At 43.1% G+C, this 20,953-nt stretch overlaps 1 protein-coding gene across 2 annotated transcripts in view; it reads right to left on the bottom strand.

Moving 5' to 3' along the window:
- Positions 1-20,953, bottom strand: part of HECW1 (HECT, C2 and WW domain containing E3 ubiquitin protein ligase 1) — a 319,356-nt gene that overhangs the window by 18,708 nt on the left and 279,695 nt on the right. For both annotated transcript variants that reach the window (XM_018047001.1, XM_018047002.1), the window contains 2 exons: positions 5,860-5,958; positions 5,067-5,196 (listed from right to left, as the gene is read on the bottom strand). In XM_018047001.1, the coding sequence (XP_017902490.1) occupies positions 5,067-5,196; positions 5,860-5,958 (229 nt within the window). The remainder of the gene's footprint in view (positions 1-5,066; positions 5,197-5,859; positions 5,959-20,953) is intronic.

The raw sequence follows: 20,953 nt of genomic DNA, 5'->3' as shown, positions 1-20,953 counted from the left end.
TGACTCTAAGTATGTGGCATAACTAAATTCTGGCCAATAACGTACAAGCAGGGGTGTTGTATGGCACTTTCATGAGGCCTCTTTAAAGAGCAGGGCTGTTCTTCCTTGGTCCTGCTACTTCAGACACGGATGTGCTGGTTGGGGGCGCCATATTCATCAGGTTGTGGGTGAAGGGGGCCACTGTAGGAACTGAAGCCTTGGGCTGCCTGCCTCCACATTTTCATGTACGAGAAAAATAAACTGTTAATTTAAGCAGGGTCATTGAGTTTCTTCATTAGCAGTTGAACTGAATCCTAACTAACACACCGAGGAAAAGCCGGTGGTGTCTTTCAGGTCCATCTGTCTGTCTGCTCTTCACTCTAACTTGCCGACAGAAGGGCTGTGACTCAGCTTTCTAAAACCAGAATCAACACTCTTGGCAACCTCATGTGAAAAGAAACAGGATCAGCTTAAGCTTAAACAGAAACGCGTTATTCTAGATCTATAACACATTCTTATTTTTATCACTGGGAATGTTTTCAACTCTCTCTAAGTTGTTAAGTTTCTTCCTTATACAGACATGAAGGATTGCTCTTTTTATTTTCAATCTTATTTTTTCCTCTAATTTTAATGTATTTAGTCATTTGTAGTTTACTTGATTTCTTTTGAGTAGATAACATGTGTCCATGGAAAAAAAATTCAAGTGCTATAAAAAGCCATACAGTGAAAAACAGGTTTCTCTCCCCAAACAGTAGCATATTATATACACTGTTCATTATCGTGGTCACATACACACCAAAGCTTTTTTCCTTTTTTAGTTAAAGATACACATTGGCCATTGTTTTATAGTGGTTTGTTGTTGTTATTCACTCACTAAGTTGTGTCTGACTTTTTTGCAACTCCGTGAACTACAACACGACAGGCTCCTCTGTCCTCCACCATCTCCCGGAGTTTGCTCAGATTCATGTCCATTGAATCAGTGATGTTATCTAACCATCTCATCCTCTGCTGCCCTCTTCTTTTTTCCCAGCATCGGAGTTTTTTTCCAATGGTCAGCTTTCCACATCAGGTGGCCAAAGTATTGGAGCTTCAGCTTCAGCATCAGTCTTTCCAACGAATACTCAGGGTTGATTTCCTTCAGGATTATACCAGTTTAGACCTGTCTTATTCTTTCTTTGTTATTGTTATACCACCTGTCTTATTGTTTATGATGTATATGTAAATGGATGGGCTGGGGTATCAGACCACATATCTTACTAGTCTACTATTTCATTGTGTGAATGAATTATAATTTATTTCATCAGTGTTCTACTGCTGAACATTTATATTGGTTCAGATTGTTGTTTTTTTTTGTGGTGATCAACAATGCTGCAATGAAGATTGCTATCCATTAGTCTTTTCAATTAGATGTGAACATATTTGTAGGTCAAATTTCCAGACAGAGATGCTGAGTCAAAGGCAGGTGCATTTAGAATGAGGATACGTATCACAGGGTGCCTTTCACTTCTACTTCCTTCCACCTACACTCTTGTACAGAGTACCTATTTCTCTCCACCATCTCCAAAATAGAATACTTCTAAGCTTTCTGAACCGTGAACTTCCAGATGTTCAAGCTCGTTTTAGAAAAGGCAGAGGAATCAGAGATCAAATTGCCAACATCCGCTGGATCATCGAAAAAGGAAGAGTTCCAGAAAAACATCTATTTCTGCTTTATTGAAGAAGCCAAAGCCTTTGACTGTGGCACAGCCTTGACTGTGTGGGTCACAATAAACTGTGGAAAATTCTGAAAGAGATGGGAATACCAGACCACCTGACTTGCCTCTTGAGACCTATATGGAGGTCAGGAACTGGACATGGAACATGGTTAGAACTGGACATGGAAAAACAGACTGGTTCTAAATAAGAAAAGGAGTATGTCAAGGCTGTCTATTGCCACCCTGCTTATTTAACTTATATGCAGAGTACATTATGAGAAATGCTGGGCTGGAAGAAGCACAAGCTGGAATCAAGATTGCTAGGAGAAATATCAATAACCTCAGATATGAAGATGACACCACCCTTATGGCAGAAAGTGAAGAGGAACTAAAAAGCCTTTTGATGAAAGTGAAAGAGGAGAGTGAAAAAGTTGGCTTAAAGCTCAACATTCAGAAAACGAAGATCATGGCATCTGGTCCCATCACTTCATGGGAAAGAGATGGGGAAACAGTGGAAACAGTGTCAGACTTTATTTTTGGGCTCCAGAATCACTGCAGATGGTGACTGCAGCCATGAAACTAAAAGACACTTACTCCTTGGAAGGAAAGTTATGACCAACCTAGAGTGCATATTCAAAAGCAGAAATATTACTTTGCCAACAAAGGTCCATCTAGTCAAGTCTATGGTTTTTCCAGTGGTCATGTATGGAAGTGAGAGTTGGACTGTGAAGAAAGCTGAGTGCCAAAGAATTGATGCTTTTGAACTGTGTTGTTGGAGAAGACTCTTGAGAGTCCCTCGGACTGCAAGGAGATCCAACCAGTCCATTCTAAAGGAGATCATTGGAAGGACTGATGTGAAGCTGAAACTCCAATACTTTGGCCACCTCATATGAAGAGTTGACTCATTGGAAAAGACCCTGATGCTGGGAGGGATTGGGGGCAGGAGGAGAAGGGGACAACAGAGGATGAGATGGCTGGATGGCATTACCGACTCGATGGACATGAGTTTGGGTGAACTCCGGGAGTTGGTGATGGACACGGAGGCCTGGCGTGATGTGATTCATGCTGTCACAAAGAGTCTGACACAACTGAGCAACTGAACTGAACTGAACTGAAGCTTTCTGATTCTTGATGTTCTCATGAGGGAAAATGGTATTTCATTCTGTTTAAATTTATATTTAAAAAAAATTGTGAATGATGTTGAATATTTCCTTTCCTGGGAATTATCCATTTATATTCTTTGCTAATTTTCTATTGTGTTTTTGATCATTTCTTATTGATCTGCAGGATCTCTTCTTATATTGAAAGACACAGACTTTTGTCTGTGCTATATGTTGCTGCTGCTGCTGCTGCCAAGTCGCTTCAGTCGTGTCCGACTCTGTGCGACCCCAGAGACGTCAGCCCACTAGGCTCCTCTGTCCCTGGGATTCTCCAGGCAAGAATACTGGAGTGGATTGCCATTTCCTTCTCCAATGCATGACAGTGAAAAGTGAAAGGGAAGTTGCTCAGTCATGCCCGATTCTTAGTGACCCCATGGACTGCAGCCTACCAGGCTCCTCTGTCCACGGGATTTTCCAGGCAAGAGTACCGGAGTGGGGTGCCATTGCCTTCCCTGGTGCTATATGTTATAATGTAGCAAATATTATGCCATTTTCACTTTGTTTATGGTGTAGTTTGATATGAGGTATTAAAAAAGTAATTTTAGTTGACTATGTCTTTTCTTTCATGACTTTGTCACATCTACAACAGCATTTCTTACTGCAAGTTAAAAAGAAAAGTTCTTTCATTTTCATCTTTTTATTCTTCTTTTAAGCACTCAGCTTTTTCACCCATGTGGAATTAATTTAAGCATTATGAGTTAGGTTTGTGATCTAACTTAAGTTTTTTAAGACGGGTACCCATTTGTCTTAATCTATTTTGCTAAATAATTGTGTTTTCTTTGTTTGTTTGTTTTACAAATTAACCCTACTATAGGGCAAATGTAAAGGATGGGCTAAAAGTAGTCATGCAGAAAAAATAGTGTATCTTACACGTTCATCTAGTACATGGGGGAGGACAGTTAAGTGAATCACATAGTCTTGAACATATTTAAATACACTCTCTAAAGATGTAAGAAAAAATAATTTTTTTTCTCAAATGTGGAAAAGTGTATTCTTTGGAGGTATTTTTATGCAAAGACAATGCATCAAAACACTAACATTTTCCAGGACCTGAACAAGATTCTTGACTGAGATGTGGGTGTTGGGTGGTCTGCAAGGTTCAGTGGGTAACTATCACCCATAGACTCAGCACACTGCCCACAGTCATGAAGGTACTTATAAAGTATCCCAGCTTACTTCTTATAACATTCCATTACAAAAATTACTTATGTCATAGGCTTTTGAATCTCTTGTAAATGATGTTCAAAAAACCTGAATTGTTAAATCTGCTCAGGCTATCAGGCTGGTCTGATAAAACTATAAGCCAGATGATTCAATGTTATATAAACACTGGAAGAAAAAAAATGGGACGCTTCTCTTGTTAAATACTACTGTGATACATACATTTTGGAGGAGTAAATATCTGGATGCTAGTGATAAAAAGTATTGTTGTAGCTGCACAGATAAGAGAAATATCTTACAGATCATTGCATACTTTACAAAAATACTTCCTGATCCACTGTCACATTTCATTTTCAAAAAACTCTATAAACTAGATCCATGTGAAAACAAGACAAAGAAGACATGAGTAACTTTAATAAAGGCAGTAGTCCTCAAATAATTATATTTTGAATGGATGACAGTCCTTGTTTTTAAACACAAAATCCCACTACTATATGATCCAACAATCCCACTTCTGAGTATATATCCCAAAGAATTTAAAGCAGGGACTTGAAAAGAGATTTGCATACCTGTGTTCATACCAGCATTATCCACAATACTCAAAAGGTAGAGGCAACCTAGGTGTCCATCAACTGATGAATGGCTAAACAAAATATGGTATTTACATGCTATGGAATATTATTCAGCCCTAGAAAAGAAGGCAATCCTGTCACATGCTAAAACATGGATGAACCTTGAAGATACTATGCCAAGTGAAATAAGCTGATCACAAAAAGACAAACACTGTATGAGTCCACTGAATATGAGATACTTAGAGTAGACAAGTTCTTGGAAAGGAAAAGTGGGGTGGTTCCAGGGACTGGGGAGAGGGGAAAATAGGGAGCTATTATTTAATGGACATGGTTTCAGTTTTGTATGATGAAGACATTCTGGAGATGGGTTGTATAACACATGAATCTACTTAACAACACTGAATGAACTGTAAACCTGGTTAGGATGGTAAATTTCATATCATGCAATTTTTCCATAATAAGACTCAAAATGTCTTTTCCAAGCCCCACATCTCACAAACCTGGCCAAAAACCTCTTCATTAACCGTGAACGTGAGGTCGAGGATGTCTGTGATATTGTTGTCCTTCATCCATTGCAAGCTCTGGTGGAATTCCTCATCTAGATATTCCAGGTCACTCAAATCACAGGGTCTGGGTCCATTCAAAGGGAGAAAGAAAGGCAAACAGATTGTTTCAGTAAACACCTACTCAGACCTCATGCCAAAATATGGTTATACCACTCTAGGCTAAAGCAACACAGGTGTATTTTAGTGATTTGATACTTTTGAATACATCGATGAACATTTAGTTTATTCAGTAATTGGAAAAGAAAGTATTAAAATGTTTAAAATAGCAAACACAAAACAATTATTGACTCAAGGACTCTCCATGGCCATTGGAGAAAAGCATCATTTAAAAATAACCAAGTTATACATCAATTTTTTAATCTTATTCCACCTTTATTGAGATATAATTGACATACAGCACTGTATAAGTTTAGAGTGTACAGCATAATGATTTATATACTGGGACAGATCAGTTCTACTTAGTAATTTCATATAATGCTTGCAATGCTACTATAATTATTTATATAAACTGATTTATATCTGGTATATGATATTCTGTTATGCTTATATAAAATCTCCAAATGTCTTTTTATTGGACTAAACAGTTTATGTGATAGCTTAAGCACTCAGAAAAGCAAAGCACCATAAACCTAACAGGAATGAGTAGGGCAAACAGTGACCAAAGGGCCAGAGGAGTCAGGGGGGTCAGTGCCTCTGGTCCTGCGGGCAGGGCTGGGGGGACACTTACAGTCTCAGGAGCGCCTTATAGAAGGGTCTTGTGAAGAAAGCATCCAGAAGGTACTGATGGATCAGAGCCAGGCCTAGGATTCTACCACTGAACCTGAACCTAGAACACAGATAAGGCAGAGCCATGTATTGTTAGTTGATGTGTTTCTTTGTCATATTTATCTTAAGCCACTTCAAAAACTTGCCAAGCGATGACACAAGAGAGGCACCCATTCTTTTTATTCTTTACCATGAACAATGGCTATGAACTTGGTATGTACTAAATGAACACACCTCCTCAAGCAACCAAATAGAGCCATTTTACTGGAATCTTCTTCTCAGACCTGACTGTATAAGGACCCAAGAGAAGAAAAAGGGCTGGTGAAGGGGAATTCTGGGACCCAGACAAACAGCCAGCATTGAACCTGAGGATCTGAACCCAAGGATATGGAAAGTTTTTTGGACCATGCATCCTTACCCATTCAAGCATTCCATAGATTGCACCCGAAGGTCTCATGTGTGCCTGACCCTATGCTGGAAGGTGGGGGAACTTGAACATGACTCACAGATGGCGATCATGCTCGTGGTCAGAGAGGTGAGCTATGTGGAATCCCAGTGTGGTAAGTGGTCATGGCCACAGGACCTACATGGAGCCTACATGGCCATACAGGAAGAGCAAGGTCTCTGCTGGGAGGAACTGGTTGTATAGACCTGGCCACCTCCCGATGTAAGGGCCTTCACTGATCTAAATCCTTGTTGGAGCAAATAGTTTTCTGGCATTTTTTGCTGGCAACCTGCCTAGCTGCATGCTGCAGCTCCTAAGAGCTTGGTCCCATTGTTGCCCTGTTCCTAAATCAGCTTCCCTCTGTCTGGTCAAGCCCACTGGCTCCCTCACCCTGGGTACTGCTGATCTCTGGTACCTATGTCCAGAGACCTAAGGGGGTCTTTTCTGTCTCTTCCTATCTAACTAGATTTTCACCTAAACATAGTCTTAGCTGTGACTTTTCTCAGATCCCCTGTTGGAATTTCCAACTAACCCATCTCCACAACCTTTCATGAGGCTCTTCTTAGACTAAAAAGACTTTGTACTCTGTAACTGCTATGAAAATGGTTTAAATGAATAGATTATAAGATCCTGTAATAAATGCAATCATAAAAAACACTTCAAACAGCCATCTTTAAAGTAGTCTATTCTTTTTGCATGAAAGTGAAGTTGCTCAGTCGTGTCTAACTCTTTGCAACCTTATGGACTATAGCCCACCAGGCTCCTCCATTCTTTTTGCATGAAATAACATGCAAATATTATTGGCTCTGGAGAGACAAGAGGTGAGCAGAACCTCAGTACAGGTGCTATAGGGGCACTGTGGACGAGGAGGCCCATGGACCAGATGAACAGCTTATAGTCCTTGAGGCCAGATTGTGCCATCAGTATTGCATCCCCTGATGGTCTCTACTGATATCCCAGTAACTGACAGATCTCCAACCTGGGAGCTACAGTCCTGCGTCTAAAAGCACTGTTCACTCCTATCCCATGCAGGCTTATCCACTCTAATGGACTCTGAGGCATCACAACTGATGTTCCTAACATGACATGGGGCTGCGGCCATGCGTGGGAGATGGCAACACCGCCCAATGTGGGAAGAGAGCAAATGCCTGCCAACAACCTGCCTCCCTTAGAGTTGGCTCCAGGAGGTCTAATAAAGAGAAATGGTAATCTCAGCGGGCAGAAAGTGTCCACAGAAATGGAGCAGATAAAAATATTATATGGAAATACTTTCAACTCAATGTTAAGAAATGGACTACCTCAATAAACTGTAAATTCTTCAGCAAAATATACATTATTCTAATCTATTTAAGAAAAAGTAAGAACTTAAATAGACAAATAACCATAGTATAAACTATGTCTCAAAATTTTGAGGTTATAAGGATATAGTCCTTATAGGATATCCTTATAGTTGGGGTATTTTCACCCCAAATATTTGAATAGCTTCAGAAACCAGAAAATGGTAGAAAACTTAATTCATCATTATGAACTGCCATAATCACAAAATACAATCTGGAAAAGAGCAAAGGAAAGAAAACTAAAGATGATGAACTCACACGCTAAAAAGTCATAAGTAAAACACAAGAGAAAGTACCAGTCCATTCCCTGAATAATGCCAAATGATTTAGGATGCTTGATTCTAGGAAATTAAGGACAGTTTATTATTAGGCATTCCATCATTGAAATTAATTTTAATATCAGAAGACAAAAATCATACGGCTTTTTCTTTGCTTTCTTTTTTTTTGGTTAGAAGCTAAAAATGTCTTGAAAAGATCCACCATTAATTGCCTTGAAGAAAAATAAAAATTTCATAGTAAACCAAGAGCAGGAGAGTGTTTCCTTACATTATAAAGGATATTGATCCCAGCATCATATAGATAAAGACATAAAAAGCCAATAACGATATAGAAGGAATGTTGGTTATCACCGTCCTTCACAATGTTCTATCAGTTCTAGTCCCTGTAGTTCGCTACAAGTGAAAAATGGGAAACAGATTAAAAATAACTTTTATGGAATGCCTATCAGACCAACACAGATCATATTATCTCACTGATTCTTGCAACAGCTGTATTTACGACTGTGGCTATCTTCATTCCACCAGAATCACAGGTCAATAATTAGCACTGGGGAAGTGGCACAGCCAGGACACTGACCCGTGTCTGCCTGATGCCAGACCAAGTCTTTTCCTTTGTGCCCATTTTGAGAAGCCACAGAGCAGCAAAATTCATCCTCTGGTCCAGGGGCTGGGCTGCCCACTGTGTGACCTTGTGCCAGCAGTCACCCACCTATTCTTCATTTCCTTTTCTGGAAAACAGCATTCTTCAAGTGATAGCTATTATTATTTTATGTTGTGTGATCATTAGAAGGGGGAATTTGTTACAAAGTTCTGGTGGTGTCTCAAGAAATCCAGCATCAGGAATGCAGTTGAGCTCAGATACTGGGGTGACTCCACCCTCATCTGAAGTCTCCCTTTTGTTCCTTTCTGTGGACGTCTGCTTCTTTCTTCTCTCCCGCTGCCAACACTGCTAATGTTTTTCAGCTTGGAGTTCAAGCCTCTAGAGTGACCAACTTGACTTTCATTGATCTAGGTTCAGATTTCCAGCATGATTCCCTGATTGTCCAACTCAGGCTGGATGCCCACCCTGGGCCAAACCTGAAAGTAGGGTCTGGTGAGGAGGGCTCAGAGCTGGGTGTCTTGTTCAGCACTTTACAGCCAGGATCACCATGACACGCCTCTCAACCAGGGGCTGCGATAAGATGGAGGGAGGCAGACGGGGCTGTTTTTAGCAAAGGGGGCTGCAACGCAGACCACCCACTGAGAACTGTTTATCTGCTTTGAATGGGGTTGGGCATAGATGGAATTTCTAAAGACAAAATTATATTGGTTTCACAGGCTGATGGGGGCAACTAGTAGGTCCTTGATATTTTTCCATAGCTGTGCAAGCAATCTATGATAATGTGGTTTGGCTTTATATAAACACAGACAGGATGGCTTGCAGCCAGTCAAGTACATACAGTAAAATATATTCCAGAGCGATGAACTATGATCTGGGATGTGTTTGTATAAGCACACTGCAGAGACTGTACAATTCAAATCCAAACAACAGCTTAGAAGGCAGAGATTGGAATGGCAAACCATTCTAGGCTGATGAATTGCCTTGACAATCTCACGAACAAGAAAACATCTTCCAGGGCTTGTACATCTCCTTTGTCTCACCCAGCCTGGACAACTACTTGCCGGGAAACTGATTGTGTCTGGCGTCAACACAGGATGGTAATGTGTAGGAATTAGGAGATGGAAAGAAAGTCCTTTTCTTTAGACTTTAGATTGATTATTAGAGAAACTATCCAGATAATTTCAGAGCAGGCAATGGCACCCCACTCCAGTACTCTTGCCTGGAAAATCCCATGGGTGGAGGAGCCTGGTAGGCTGCAGTCCATGGGGTCGCTGAGGGTCGGACACGACTGAGCGACTTCCCTTTCACTTTTCACTTTCATGCATTGGAGAAGGAAATGGCAACCCACTCCAGTGTTCTTGCGTGGAGAATCCCAGGGATGGGGGAGCCTGGTGGGCTGCCGTCTGTGGGGTCGCACAGAGTTGGACACGACTGAAGCGACTTAGCAGCAGCAGCAGCATCCAGATAATTTAAGCAAAAAATACCCCCAAAGTTTCTGTTTTGATCTAAGTTACTAGGCACAAATAAAGAGTTCTAAGGATCAATAAAAGTGAGTCCCTACAGAAGGAGCAGCCTCCTCCTCCCCAGTGCATGGGGGGCATGTGTTACTTTATTTGTCCAGGCCCCAGGGTCTCCAGTTTAAGAGCCCTCTTCCGCCATCCATGTGAACCTGCAGGGCTGTAGGCACCCCTTCCTCTCAGGAGACCCATGAGGGGTCTTCTCTGAGGCTGCAGGCCAGTCCTGCTCCTGGTGTGGTACCGCTCCTCCTTTGTCATGGGCTGCCATTCCTGAAGGCACACTGGGCTCAGCACACCCCCAAGGATGGTTACTGAGCTGCAGGCTCTGGCACCTCTGCCACCAGCCCCCAGGCTGCTGCCCAAGACATGCTCTTCCGAGTGGCGTGGGCTGATTTCCGTGGGGCTGGTAGGGAAACAGCCCCACTGTGTCAACCTGCTCGGGTCAGAGGGGCCTCACGGCAGAGTTGCTGGGCCCCTGAGGGTTTCACAGGGCCACTCCCTCTCCTTTCATCCTGAGGCTGATAAAGTCATGGATGGCTAAGGGGCACCTAAGCCCACGCATTCACATCTGAACCTCAGTGCTGCTGGCCACTTGTTGGGTGGCTCTTCTGCTTCTCTTGGATCACATCACTTCTGAAACCCCAGATGCCCTGCAGGCAGTGTGCCTCCTATTGCCCTCCCCACTCCTTCCTAAGCATGCGGGATGTGCCCACAGGGTCTGATTCCAGTGATGGGCACTATACCACTTCTCTTCACTGGACAGGCCTCAGCTATCAGGTAAATCAGCGGATACATGCACATATGATGTGGAGGACATGAGGAGACAAGGCTGTCCCCCAACTGCACATCCCAGGCATGTCTAAATCCACATGCTAGCTACACCAGGCTGGGTCTCACTGCGACCGTCCCCTGGTACTAGATGGTGGGGCTCAGCCTTTCCTTCATCCTAACTGCCTGAAGAATACGACACCCTGGAGGGTCAGAAACAGGGCTCTCTCCAATCAGTAATCCTCAAGGCGGGGGATGGAGGGAGAGAGTGTTTTCCTCTAGCTCCCTCTTGGTGTCACATGAAAACTCCATAGGACATTCTGATTTGCCATCACCGGAAATGGCAACCCACTCCAGTATTCTTGTCTGGAAAATCCCGTGGATGGAGGAGCCTGGTAGGCTACAGTCCATGGGGTCGCAAAGAGTTGGACATGACTGAGCGAATTCACTCACTAAGGTGTGTTACTGACTTTAAAAAATATACGAGCCATTTTTTTCTATTTATTTACTGATCAGAGATGATTTCACAGAAACCCATTTGGACCTAAGACATCACAATTAGATGATCGTATAGCAAAATACCATGAACCCCATGTTTAATAGGAAAAAACTCCCCTACTGATAGTCAGTCAAACACAGGTCTTGTGAGAAGGCCTGGTCTGTCTTTCTTCAGGGCAGGAACATGGGCAGCTCACAGCTTGATTTCTAAACCCAACCCCACCCACTCTGTGGTTTGCAGAAACATGAAGTTCTTTTCAAATCCTTGATTTTCAATACACTGCAAGTTTTCATTTTTGATATCACCAGTCCTTACCCTCTTGTCAAAGAAAAATAATACAATTGGGTATTTTTTGGTACAAAGAAAAATATAAGCAACATAGACAATATCAATAAAAATGCATCAACTCCATCTCCTGAAGCAACATCCTTGACCCTGGTGGGTCCTTCCTCCAGAGTATCAGTGGTGACCACCCACATGCTTTTGAAAATGGACTCTCCTTCCCATTCTTGTTTCTCTAAAGCTTCATTTCACACCACAGCCCAGCCTAGAGATCTTCACATATCTGCAAACACAGGTTTTCATCATCCAATTTAAATGAACTCCAAAGTATTTCATTTTTATGAATGTCCTGTGCTTGGTTTAGCCCCTCCCATTTGGATGGACACCTAACTGGTTTTCATCTTTAGCCATCTGCTCACAGGTATTGAAGCAGGGACAGCATACAGCCAGTCAACTCTCGGACCACGGGAGAAACTTTAAAATGGGCAGATGTCACTCTTTAAGCAGCCTCATCAATACCTCACCAGACGTCTGGGAGATGAACTTGAATTACCTCTGATAAGCAACTGCAGCGACTCTGAGCCTTCCTAACAATACTGAGGGAGATCATGGCAGGAGATCTGAAAGCAACCAATGTTACTGGCAAGGGTTTATCTCACTTCCATCTGAGTTTTGTACACTGTAGTGAGCGTTCAAAGGCAATGGAGTTTCACACATTTCTAGCACATCTTCTCACATGGCTTGAAAGGTCCAGCAAAGACATGACTCTCCCCTTGAGTGAATTAATGTTGATTCATTACTCTTTGGGCAGTTTGCCAATAATCCAAGAAAGGCAGTGTGGTGATGAGGACAAAGTTGAAAGTTCTGATATCAGGCTGTCTCGGTTTAACACTTCTGACCTGTGTGACTTTGGGGAAGCTGCTTACCATCCCAGAGCCTCAGTTTACTCATCTGCATATGGGACCATATAGGGCAACTGCTGAAAGACTTCGCACTAGTACAGTCAGCCTACCAGGGTGTTCATTCAGAGGCGGCTTGTCTGATCCCTTTCCCAGGCTCAGGACTCTAGACTACACATCCAGGCCTGACTGAAGGACGAGAATATGGATTGGACCAGAGGACTAGCCTGTACATTCCTGCTGTTGCAGAACCGCAAACTTTTGTTTTGTACTTTTCAGTACAAACCTACTGAAAATCTTTGAAGCACCATTTGAAGTCTGCTCAACGAAGCTAACTGTTCACATTTCTAATATCTAGAGCAGGTCTCTATTCAGAAAGATGTACGGAAAGATCGAACTGCAGAGATCTGAGGTCACTGAGTCAATGGATAGATGTGATGAGTAGCTTTACCCCCGGAAGCTGAACTAGTAGATCTCTCCTTCCCTTTCTCTCTCCTTCATCCGTCTCTCTAACAAAACTTTGTATGGAAACATGTTTTAGCAGGAGGTAGGATGTAATGATTTCACGGTGTACTTTTCAACTGATTGTTTAAACAAAAGCAGTTTGCATAATGGCAAAGAATTCAGGATGTTTGGGAGAGGAATTTCTTGTTCACAGATCAGATTTATGGAAGGGGAAGTAGGATGGTTTGCCAAGTGAAGAAAATAAAGGGCCTAATTACACAACAGTATAAATCAACTATACGTCAATAAAATTTTATAGAAATACCAAATTCCTCTGGAAGGACATTTTAGATAGTGCAGCAAAACCCTTTTAAAAGGCTTCTTGTTAATCCTCTTATATGAAAGCGATATAAAAATGGAATAACACCCTCAAAGCAGCACCCAGGCAACGATTCAAGTCTGAAAGGTTCTGCTGTGGTCTTTCTGGTTTGAACCTCTGGCATTAATCTTGGCCCTATAACAATTATGCCACAGTGTCTCTAGGTTCCGGTGACCCTTTTAGGGTTTTCTTGACCTGTAAGCTATCAATCTCTTTCTGCATGACTCAGCATCAGAGATACTTCCTGTACCAGCTTCAGGCCTTGAAAGGCCCAAAGTTGGCCCCATCTCCTGGCCTTCCTGCCTGGAAAGGGCATCAGATAGTGTTGGGTTGGCCAAAGGGTTTGTTCAGGTTTTTCCATAAGGTCTTATGGAAAACCTGAATGAATTTTTTGACCAACCCAATCAATGTATTAGGGAACTGTAAAGAGCTGAACATGTGGTGATAGCATGCTTGGTTCTTGCTTCCCTTGAGGAAGGGGTGAGGGGCTGGGGCAGATACCAGGACAGCTGGCAGGACTCTGAGGTCTGCTCAAAAGCCGGCACACAGTTTGCAGACTCTGATGGTCTCTTCCAAACACCACAGCATCTTCTGGAGCGCAAACAACTGTCAGAACCAGCACTGCACTGGCAAATCCCAGGGGCTCAAAAGCATTTTGTTGTCACTGTATGAAACCCGAGGGCTGCTAAAACTGCCCTGGGCCTGAATGCCCCCTAGGCACCATCACAACAGCCTGCCTCCCAAGCTATGACTCTGCAACTACACCCACTGTGTGCATGGTCTACCTCCTGCAGACTGATGGCTGAGTTCTAGAAGGTTCTCTCCACAGCAGTCATGTTTTCCATCCCTGCTCCTTTTGGGTTCTTTCCCCATCACTGCTCCCTGGCAACGGACCAAGATTTGCAGGGGTTAAAGTCCTTTAAGAGATCCCAGGGGTTCTCAAAAGAACAGAGCCGGTTCCTCAACTGTAGCACAGTTGACACTTACTGCCCGGGGCCCTGCAGGGTGTTTCACACAGCCCCTGGCCTCTGCCACTAGATTCCAGTGCCATCTGTCCCCTTGAAGTTGTGATCACCAAAACTGCCTCCAGATGTTGCCAGATGTCCGCTGAGGGGTATGGGACAAAACCACTCTCTTCAGGGCAGGATATCCTAATAGGTGATCACAGTCCCCTTTGTGACACACGGGCATAGCTTGCCTCTCCTGGGCTCTCTGAGGCAATGAAGGTCTTAATCCCCAGGTTTTGTGTTCCACTCTGAGCGGTTTTCGTCACTCCCTGGATCTCTTAAGTGTGCCTTCCTACTCCACTAAACATCATTTTATTGATGTTTTCTTTTTTTTGATATTTTTATTTTTGGATATACTGCACAGCTTGAGGGATCTTAGTTCCCCAACCAGGGATGGAAGCAATGCCCTCTGCAGCGGAAGCATGGAGTCCTAACTGCTGCACCTGCAGGGAAGTCCTCCAAACATCATTTTAGACTCCCACCTAGAACTTGGGTTCTAGGTCTATGACTCTCTTGGGAAAAGGACAGGAGGGGAGGATAACTCCTCCCAAATGTACCAGATTACGTCATCCTTTCTGAGGCAATGATGTCTGACCTGAGTGAGCCTCCAGGAGAAGGAGCAGTACAAGCTAGGGGGAAACAATGCCTGGGGTGGGAACATGTGTGGTTTGCCTGAATAACTGTAAAGAGGGCACAAGGACTGGATGCCAGAGAGAGAGAGAGAGGATGGGAGAACACGTGTCTGGAGAGATTTCCCAGGCCGCAGACCATGCAGGTTTGGGCAGGCATGGGAAGGACTGTGGAATCCATCCAGAGAGTGATGGGAATCCACCACAGGTTTCCCATAGGGTCCACAGGATGAACTGACTGACATTGGGAATAACCCCTCTAGATATTGCATGAAGAGAGGTGAGGCTGTCTAGCGTGGGAGAAGAGAGGCCAGTCTGGAGGCTCCTGCAGTCATCCAGGTGGGAGGTGATGGCAGTGTACACTGGGGTGGTGGGGGTGGAGGTGATGAGGTCACTTTGGGGATATATTTTCACGACAGGGCCAAGAGGATGTGCTGATGGCCTGGATGAGAGATGTGAGAAAAAGACAGGCATCAAAGACAGTCCATGGTGTCGGGCCAGAGCAATTGTGCAGAGAAGAGAAGGTTTAGAAGAGAAACTGGAGAGTTCTTTAATGGGTCTAAACTTAGACTTATTAAGTTTGTGATGCCTATTAAATATTGGGGTGGAGCTGTTGAGTGGGCAGTTTTACCAATTAGTCAGGATTTCTAGGAGCAGGGCCAGGCTGTGGATGTTAACGTGGAGTAGTCAGGGTAGAGATGGATGGAGCTACATGAATTCATGAAGTTGGATGAGATCACCTTGGAAGTGCATGCAGATGGAGCGGTGGACCAAGGGCTGAAACATCCAGGGATCTGTAAGATGAGGAGTGAGGATAAAGTAAACTGAGCAGGAACAGGCGCTGAGTAACGAGAAGAACCTAGCAGTGTGGAGCTTGTTCAGGAAGGAGGCAGAGACTGACTGTCAAATGCCTCTGAGATCACACAATAGGTCTGAGAGTTGACCACTGGATTAGGCAGCCTCCATGAGAGCAGGAAAAGGGAAGAAAAGCCGGACAGAACAGCAGAAGAGAAAGCAGAGCAAGTCAGCACAGAAAACTCTTTGTAGGAATGCTTCTTTAAAGCGGAGCAGTGAACCAAAGTGATACGAGGAGGGTGTGACATCAAAGGAGGCTTGGATTGCTTTTAAATGCATTTTTAATTTCAACAAATTTACTGAGTGCCTCCTATGTGCCAGGTGCATGCAAAGATATGAAGGCAAACATTCATTCCAAAAAATGTACATGTCAGGAAGGTGGAGAGAGCTAGCAATGCAGCATTTCATTACCATGTAACTAACATGTGCTCTAGAAGAGTGCACAGAATGTGTGTAAACCCAGAGAAGAGAGACTTAGCTGACTTGGGAGGGATTAAATCCAGGCAGGCTTCCCAGAGGAGGTGATGACTGAGGTGAACTTTGAAGAATGAGTAGAAGTTAGTCTGCTTCAGAAGGCAGAGAAGGGCTTTCCAAGAAAATAAGATCGTACAAAGAAAGAGGCAGGCACAGAACAGAATGTGTTTAGGACAGCAAGAAATTCACGATGACACAGACAGAGGAAGAAGGGGCAAGATTATGCTGAAGAAAGAGGAAGCAGGAGATCCTGAAAGGCCAACCAGTTCAGCTTTTAAACTGTTAGAGAATGGGGACCTGCTGAAGGGCTTAAGCAAGGGTTTGGCATTTTAGAGAAATCTACCTGCAGCCATGTGAGGGATAGATCTGAAAATGGGACACATTGGAGGGCATTACAGTACGTCCAGGTAATTGTGAGGAACATCTTGAAGGGAAAATTGATAAGACAAGAAGCTTTATTTGAGCAGAAAGAGCAGGATGACAGGAAGTGGCTCCTGGGAGAGATTAGATGTTAACTTGGAGGAGGATCAAGTGACGATGTTAAGTAAGAGTTTGAAACTCAACAGCTAAATCAGGATAAAAACACAGATTTAAAATTCATAGTTTGGACACAGAAAAGTTTGAACACAGAAAAGTTTATTAAACAGCAAACTTTGATTCAACTGCTGTTCGTAGCTGCTGTTGTTCAGTTGCTAAGTGATGTTTGACTCTTTGTGACCCCTTGGAATGAAGCACACCAGGCTCCCCTGTTCACGCTATCTCCCAGAGTTTGCTCAGATTCAAGTCCACTGAGTCAGTGAAGCTATCTAACCATCTCATTCTCTGCTGTCCTCTTCTCCTTTTGCCTTTAATATTTCCCAGCATCAGGGTCTTTTCAATGAGTCAGTTCTTTATATCAGGTGGTCAAAATGTTGGAACTTCAGCTTCAGCATCAGCCCTTCCAATTAATATTCAGGGTTGATTTTCTTTAGGATTGACTGGTTTGATCTCTATGTAGTCCAAGGGACTCTCTAGAGTCTTCTCCAGCACCACAATTCAAAAGCATCAATTCTTTGGGCCTCAGCCTTCTTTATGGTCCAACTCTCACATCTGTACATGGCTACTGGAAAAATTGTAACTTTGACTATATAAATCTTTGTTGGCAAAATAATATCTCTGATTTTTAATATGCTGTCGAGGTTTGTCATAGCTTTCCTTCCAAGGAACAAGCATCTTTTAACTTCATGGCTGCAATCACTGTCCACAGTGATTTTGGAGCCCAAGAAAATAAAATCTGTCACTGTTTCCACTTTTTCCCCTTCTATTCGCCATAAAGTGATGGGACCAGATGCCATGATCTTTGTTTTTTGAATGCTGAGTTTTAAGCCTACTTCTTCACTCTTCTCTTTCACCTTCATCAAGAGGCTCTTAGTTCCTCTTCACTTTATGCCATTAGAATGATATCATTTGCATATCTGAGGTTGCTATTCTCATAATGCTATATGCTATTCTATATCTGAGGTTGTTGTTCTGGAAATCTTGATTCCAGCTTGTGATTCATCCAGCTTGGCATTTTGCATGATGTACTCTGTAGTATATTATATAAAATTATGTCTTTCCATCTATGTGTCTGTCTGTTCACTTGTCTATCCATCTATGCATTCATCTATCCATTCAACTATCCATACATCCATCTAATAAAATAGCATGGAAGGACTTAAGTCAAAATATTAATAGCACTTATTTCTGTGTGGAATATTTCCTCATGTGCATTAAGTTTTTTACAGTGGATGTTGACTACTGATAAAGTTATAAATATTTACATATAATAGCAATAAAAGGAAAACTAGAAGATCTTGGTGTCTCAGGATCTAAGGGAGCAGACTTCCAGAGACTTCCAGGTAGGAGTTCATATCTACTGCAGTGATGTTTCCATTAAGGTAGGGAGGGATAATAGTCCTCTAAGTTTGTGACCAGTGGGTGTCTACTGCTCAAAGAAAGAGCAATTTCAATGCTGAATACTTAAGTCAGATTTTAGTAGGTGAAGTAGAGGATGAGGGAAAGGAGCTATAGGCAGGGGGAGAGGGTAAAGTATAAAGATTGAGGAGAAGGATAAAACTCCTGCAGCAGGGTGTGGAGGAATTGGGAACAGATGGGTCCAGAGGCTCAGTGGAGGGATCTGCCTGGAACTGGAGGAGGGCAATGTAGGGACAGTGCTAGGGTTGGGGGGTATTTGTAATTGTGGTGGGAAATTGAGGTGGTCCTCCTCAGTGCTTCCATGTCTGCAAGATCTGAAGTTATCTTCTCAAAGTGAAGGAATCTGGTTGGTTGAGGCTTTCAAGACAGGGAATGAAAGATGCACCAAAGGACTGGTGAGCTTTGCTGTCGAACCTGCTGAGGTCAGAGAGTATGATTTAGGATCGTATTGTCTCTCAGGATCATCTCATTTGATCCGATACTAGAGGCGCAGGAAACAGCTCCGGCCCTGAACATGGAAGAGTGAGTTATGTATTGATCCAAGGTGGCGTTTGGCCCATCAGAGGGAGTGCAAGCACGGAGGGGAGAGGGAATTGCGTTCAGGGACAGGAGGCCTGCGGGAGGCCTGGGGTGAAGGAAGCCATGCCATATGGGCAGCGGATGGTGAATCTGAGGTGCAAATGAGCTTGGTGAGCAGCTGCGGTAAGGGGAGGAGGTGGGAGCGCTGGCTGTGGAATGATTGATGTAGGGATTTTATAGTTTCAGTTTCAGATATGGCCCAGTTCTGGGTGATAATGAGCTTGGGAAGGCCATTGTGGGAGCAGGTGGCTGGAGTGGAATGTAGGTCAAGGCCACTGGGGTTAGGAAAGTTAGGTCTATTATTTTTTCTGTTGTTGTTAAATCCAAACTAGTATATATTTGTTTTGTCTTTTTTTTTAACTTTAATTGACGTATAGTTGATTTACAATATTGTGTAAGTTTCAGGTGTACAGCACATTGATTCAGTTATACATATATATGTATGTATGCATATATTCTTTTCTAGATTCTTTTTCCCTATAGGTTATTACATAATATTGAATATAGTTCCCTGTGCTATACAGCAGGAAGTTAGGTCTATTCTTTATACCTTTAATTCAGATGCTATTTCAAGGAATGGATGATGAATTGCCTCCCTCATGCCCTCTCAAACTGTTTAAATATTGCTTGATTTATGTTTGGCTTTCCTAGCTTCGCTGTGTGTGGAAACAGCATTGCAAATTAGCTGAGAAAATCTGAAGTTTTCTTCATCTGTCATGAAAAAGATGCCAACATAAGATAATGACAGGATATGACCTTCTGATTGCTAATTAGCAACTGAAATGAATGTCTAGCCTTGGTCCCTGCCAAGTGCCCCCATTAGTATCAGTCCTGTGGGAAGGCAAAGGAGTAAGACCAGAGCTGCTTGCTCCTCAGTGTGGCAATATGGTGGGCCAAATGGGTGACTCCCTCTCAGAGAACGTTCTTCCAGAAGTAGACTGTGCTGATTATCTGTAGTGGGTTGAATGTGCCCCCAAAGATGCATCCATTTCCTCAACCCTGAACCCTGTGAACATGACCTTATTTGGAAAAAGGGTCCTTGCAGATATAATTAAGGATCTCAAGCTGAGGTCATCTTAGATTGTCCAGGTGGGCCCTAAGTCCACTGACAAAGGTCCTTATAAGAGACAGAAGAGAAGATATAGAGGCAGAGACTAAAATGGTGCTCCTGTAAGTCAAGGAACTCTTGGAGCCAGCAGAAGCTGAGTGAAGTCAGGGAGCATTCTCCCCAAGAGTCTTGAGAGGGAACAAGTCCCTGGTGACATCTTGACAAAATTTTACATTTATTTTTGGCTGTGCTGGGTCTTTGTTGCTATGAGAGCTGTTCTCTAGCTGTGGTGGCTTCTCTTGTTGCGGAGCATGGGCTGCAGGGCATGTGGGCTTCAGTGTCTGCGGCACATGGCCTCAGTAGTTGTGGATCCCGGGCTCCAGGGCATAGGCTCAATAGTTGTAGCATGCGGGCCTTGTTGCTCCCCAGCATGTGGGATCTTCCTGGACCAGGGATCGAACCCGTGTCTCCTGCATTGGCAGGTGGATTCTTTGCCACTGGGTCACTAGGGAAGCCCCTTGCTGACATTTTGATTTTGGACTTCCAGAATGGAGAATACTCAGTTTGTGAAAATTTGCTGCGGCAAGTCTGGGAAGGCAATATAGTACCCAGTGCAGGGTACTATAAAGAGGATAACCCTCTTCCTTAGTCTTCTGGAATGATTATTAAACATATTATTGTGGAGTTTGTAAGCTGAATCCCTAAAGTCATATATTTAATTTCATGCAAGAGGAGACTCTGATTTTTAATGAGACAGAGAGTTTGCGTCCATGCCCAGAATTATATAGAAAAATTGAACAAAACATGCTGCTTGCCTGGATAACTAAAATATTCTGAGATCTGCTATATCCTCATCCAACTGGGTAAAATAGGCAGGTAAAGGTTTAAAAGGCCTTGATTATCTGAGCTGCACAGCCCAGAGAATAAAGGAATAGTGGTGTCGCTGTGCTCCAGGCAAAACTCACAGTGCCCTATTGACCCCTTAACTGCCATACCATTCCCTTGTCTATGCTTCATTATATAAAGCACAGTATTCATGAAAACTGAAGCAGGTTAAAA

The sequence above is a fragment of the Capra hircus genome, chromosome 4 (genome assembly GCF_001704415.2).
Source record: "Capra hircus breed San Clemente chromosome 4, ASM170441v1, whole genome shotgun sequence".
Taxonomy (NCBI): Eukaryota; Metazoa; Chordata; class Mammalia; order Artiodactyla; family Bovidae; genus Capra; species Capra hircus.
The sequence above is the reverse complement of the archived record's forward strand: the minus strand, read 5'-3'. Positions and strand labels throughout refer to the sequence as shown.